Here is a 4,072-nt window from a genome sequence, read left to right as displayed (position 1 = left end):
TACTCTTAAATGTAAAGTTTGCTTCAAACAGCGGACTTCTCCACTGGGGTTATTAGTAGGATGCCAGTTCTAACTGGAGGTTAGCAGCATTGTCAGTGATCCACGTTAGGACTGTATTAAGGAGCTACAGCATTTCACATTGGCCATGAGACATTTATCAGGTGGTAACTACTAGCAGCTATAGACCTGGGCCAAATTCAAATGAATAACCTGGATGTGAAAGGCTACGTATCATGTTCAGTGAGCCAGTTGCCTGAAACTGTGGACTTAGTGATCCAGGACTAAATTAAATAGAAACAGTCCAATGAATGTCCAATTTTACTCAGTCATCCAAATATATTACAGCACTGAGGAGAGATATACCGTGGTTGAGATAATTGTGACTTAATTTTCAGCCTTGTTGCTAAAGGCCATTTCTCTGGACACGATTACAAACATGTAGGAAAGCATTATTTGAAAGACAATTACTTTTATTTAACTCCAAACTGAAAGGGAAAGGAATTTATGATGTTTGTAACTGTTTGATGTTGTTTCTATAAAACGTGTTTGTTTCCATAAACAGGCACAAAATACATTCACATAGCAGTGTCAAAGAATTATTGCAAATCTGGCTTGGTTCTTCTTTTTAGACAAAACATAACAGCATAAGAGTGATGAACATCTGGGTGGCTTTCTGGTCAATTTTAGTTTTTCTTCTTAAATATCTGATGGCACACCTGGTCTTCACATGTCAGTTCCTACAGTATTAAAACAATTAGTAAGTATATAGTGGTACAAGTTGTATTTTGCATACACAGCAGATCCTACCAGAAATTACTACAACTAAGGCACTGCATTAAAAAGATATGCTTATGAAAAAGAGAACAGAAAGAATAGTGTGTTATATGTAACCAATCAGCTGGCATGCACCACATGTTTCAGTAATTAGATTTTGACACTTGAATTGAGCTCTAAGAAAAATAAACATGAAAAATGCATAAAAATTGCTCTTTAATGAAAGGCTTTTTCATGCTCTGTTTAAAACAATATACTGTAATAGTTTATAATTCACGTTACCTCATAGTTAACGAGAAGCAATGAAATAAGGAAATAAAAAAAAAAAAGGAGTATGCTTTTAAAAGATGAGGACATTTGCTTCAGAGGTGCACCCAGCCACTTTTCAGGGGCCGGAACAATAAACCGTTTTTGCCCAATGTTGCAGCTGACCTCTTAAAGACTGGCACATTGCACATTGCAATGCAGTCAGTTTAGTTTGTCTTCTGATTAGCCAGCATTCCTGTGCCAAATAAGACTTTGAAGTGAGCTGAAGCTGGCTTTTTGGCTAGCAATTAGCCAAATCCCCAATAGAGTTTCTGAAGACTGTTGTAAGAACCTACTTGGTCTCTGTGTTTCCACCACTCTTAGCCTGAATCCTGTTGCCAGTATGTAGGACCTTTGTTAGGTCAGTTTTTGAATATGTGTTAAAATAGAGTTGAAAAAGTGTACTGGACAATTGGCTTTTAGTTAGGTGGCAGAGAGTGTTTTTTAATTAATTGCTTTGACTGTTCAAGCATACAGACTTGAGGCAATGCGGTTGGCTATACCAGCTATCTGTAGGGTAAACTTGCGAAAGAGTAGGTATCTAGATGCAAATCATGAGATAGAACAATGAGCTCTCATCCATAATCTTTCTGCATCCACCTATTGCGCCATCCAACATTGTCATGCTGATTTCTTAATTGCTCTCCCAAGAAACTCTGGAATCATTATCATTATGTATCTATTATTTTGAAATCTTTCTGGACTTCACTGACTGCTTATTTCCTGCACAGGCTCTTCTGGCCTCTCTTGGTCTCACCTCATTTATCTTTGGGCTCCAGCTTACTAACTCAGATGTATGAATGTTTTGACTTTTTTATTGTACTAGCACAACATTATTGTGGTGTAGGTTGTTTGCAGGATCCTGTTGAGTATCCAGAGGTTTCTGATCTGTATTACAGCATAGTATGCTAAAATTTTGTAGTGCTTCTTTCAGAACAAAAATTAATATTTTTCTTGCAGTCTGTCCCATACTGTTTGTTTTTTTGTTTTGTGTTTGTGTGGGTTTTTTTTCCTACAAGTGATTGTATAAGAAGGAGATGATGTTAGAGGTACAATGTAACAAGAAGGGTTAATAGCTGGAGGGCAGTGGACTGGAGCAAAAAACCCACTGCAGGGTTATGACTTAATTGGGAGCAGGTGGGAAGAAATTGAGTCTTCGTCAGTTGTAGCAAAGGGGGGGATTTCCTTAGAGTTCAGAGATCAGAGCTGTCTAAATAAAAACCATCCTAACGAGACGGAGTTACAGACCCTTTGAAATGGAAAACCGTACTTTGTTGCAGTCTCAATTATATGCTATGTATCTGTATAGCAGCCCTTACCAGATGCAGTAGGTCTCCTTCAATCCAGTGCTTCCAGCCCCTGTTTTTCTTTTCACCTTTTTGAACACATACCAGTTTGTCACCATCCCAGGTCACTAGTGTCTGCATGAATCAGATAATTAACTCGGATATGTTAACAAGAAGTTTATGAATACGTGAAAATAACACATATTTGTAGTGTTTTCACAAAACAATGGAAAGCCACAATTACAGTTGCTTCCTACCGTTCCCCATCTTTGACCTAAAAAAACCCAAATCAACCATTCAACCAAAACCTGAATGCATTCAGGATGACAACAGTGTTTTGATGTGAAGTTTTTACAGTGCTTTGTGGTTATTTCCATGTATTTCTTCACATACACAAATGTAAAGTGTTCATACTAACGAGTGAATTGCTGAGTGAATTAACAGATACTTGTGCTACGTATACCAATTTTATTTTTCTTTTCCTGCTGTTTAAAGCCATTAATAACAAGATTATAAGGTTTCATGAACCTGGGGGCTTATACCAACTAGTGTCATGCTAACATGTCATTTAGCATGTTTCGAGCTCTGCATAAAATTACAAGAGGAAGTATATGGTAATATAATCTCATACAATAAATTTTTTCTTATATTTTCATGCACTTTTGCAAAAGACCTTTAAAGAGATATGATCATAAGCTGGACAATGTGCTCTAGCTGACCCTGCTTGAGCAGAGGGGTTGGACTAGGTAATCTCAAGAGCTCCCTTCCATCCTCAACCATTTCATGATTTGGTGTGATTCAGAGTCTATCAGTAATAAACAGGGTACTGGGTATGCAGACTCTTTTCCAGGAGAAGGATGACCATATCTGTAAGGAAGAGTTCTCCTTACAGGCTAAATTCTTTACTCAGATACACTAGAGTACACTCAGAGCAACTTTGTTTGAATTGTTCTAGATTTGAACCATTGTACTTTAGGGAGACATTTAACCATGTATCATAGGCAAATCCTCATCAGAGACCAGTTACAGTCAGTGGAAGTTCAGTTATTAAAAAGCTCCAAGAGTATCGTGAGCTTAATTCATTTTCTAGTTCAGTGCTGGATGATGTATTTCTCTTATGAGGGAGCTTTCTATTAATAACAAGACAAAACTCATTCCATTTCAGTTAACTTCTTTCTTATTTACAGAATTTTTAAGCTACATGCTCTTTAAATTATCCATGCCCTCTTTACATTTAAACGCTGCCTAGCAGTTTTATTACCTTCATCTAACTTCAATGTGTTTGAGGCATTGTTTTGTTAATAAAATGACTGGAAAATTCTTTTAGAGCAGTCCAGAGAATAATGGCATGACATGCTTATGTTTTCCTTCTTCTCTTGTTAGAAAAAAATAATATAATTTGTTTAGAAAAGAATATTGGGCAAAAATTATTAAACCAGGTAGGGTTGTAATTGTACAAACTGTGTTTCCTTCTCTCCTTCCAAATAATTGGTAATGAAGAGGAAAATCTGCAAGTGAAATGATTTTGCACAGAAAGGTAATGGCTTTGATGGTGGTGAAGAGCACTAGCGGAGCATTAGTCTATGGATTTAAGGCGTGATGCAACTGATGAGTCCTTAGATCCTTAGTAATGCCTTCAACTGATCTAAAGAGATGTGGGAGCAATGTTTTAAAGCATAAACTCTTTCACGGGAATATGTCCCTCC

The 4,072-nt window shown here is 37.0% G+C and overlaps 1 protein-coding gene across 1 annotated transcript in view; it reads right to left on the bottom strand.

The window, feature by feature from the left end:
• Positions 1–501: 501 nt before the first annotated feature.
• RBP2 (retinol binding protein 2, cellular) overlaps positions 502–4,072 on the bottom strand; it is an 11,128-nt gene continuing 7,557 nt past the window's right edge. The window contains exons 3-4 of the mRNA XM_010292637.1: positions 2,400–2,501; positions 502–737 (exon numbers count right to left, since the gene is read on the bottom strand). Coding sequence (XP_010290939.1) covers positions 684–737; positions 2,400–2,501 — 156 coding nt within the window. The 3' untranslated portion in view covers positions 502–683. The remainder of the gene's footprint in view (positions 738–2,399; positions 2,502–4,072) is intronic.

Source organism: Phaethon lepturus, unplaced genomic scaffold (assembly GCF_000687285.1).
Source record: "Phaethon lepturus isolate BGI_N335 unplaced genomic scaffold, ASM68728v1 scaffold14748, whole genome shotgun sequence".
Classification (NCBI taxonomy): Eukaryota; Metazoa; Chordata; class Aves; order Phaethontiformes; family Phaethontidae; genus Phaethon; species Phaethon lepturus.
Note: the sequence above shows the minus strand (reverse complement) of the source record. Positions and strands in the feature narration are given on the sequence as shown.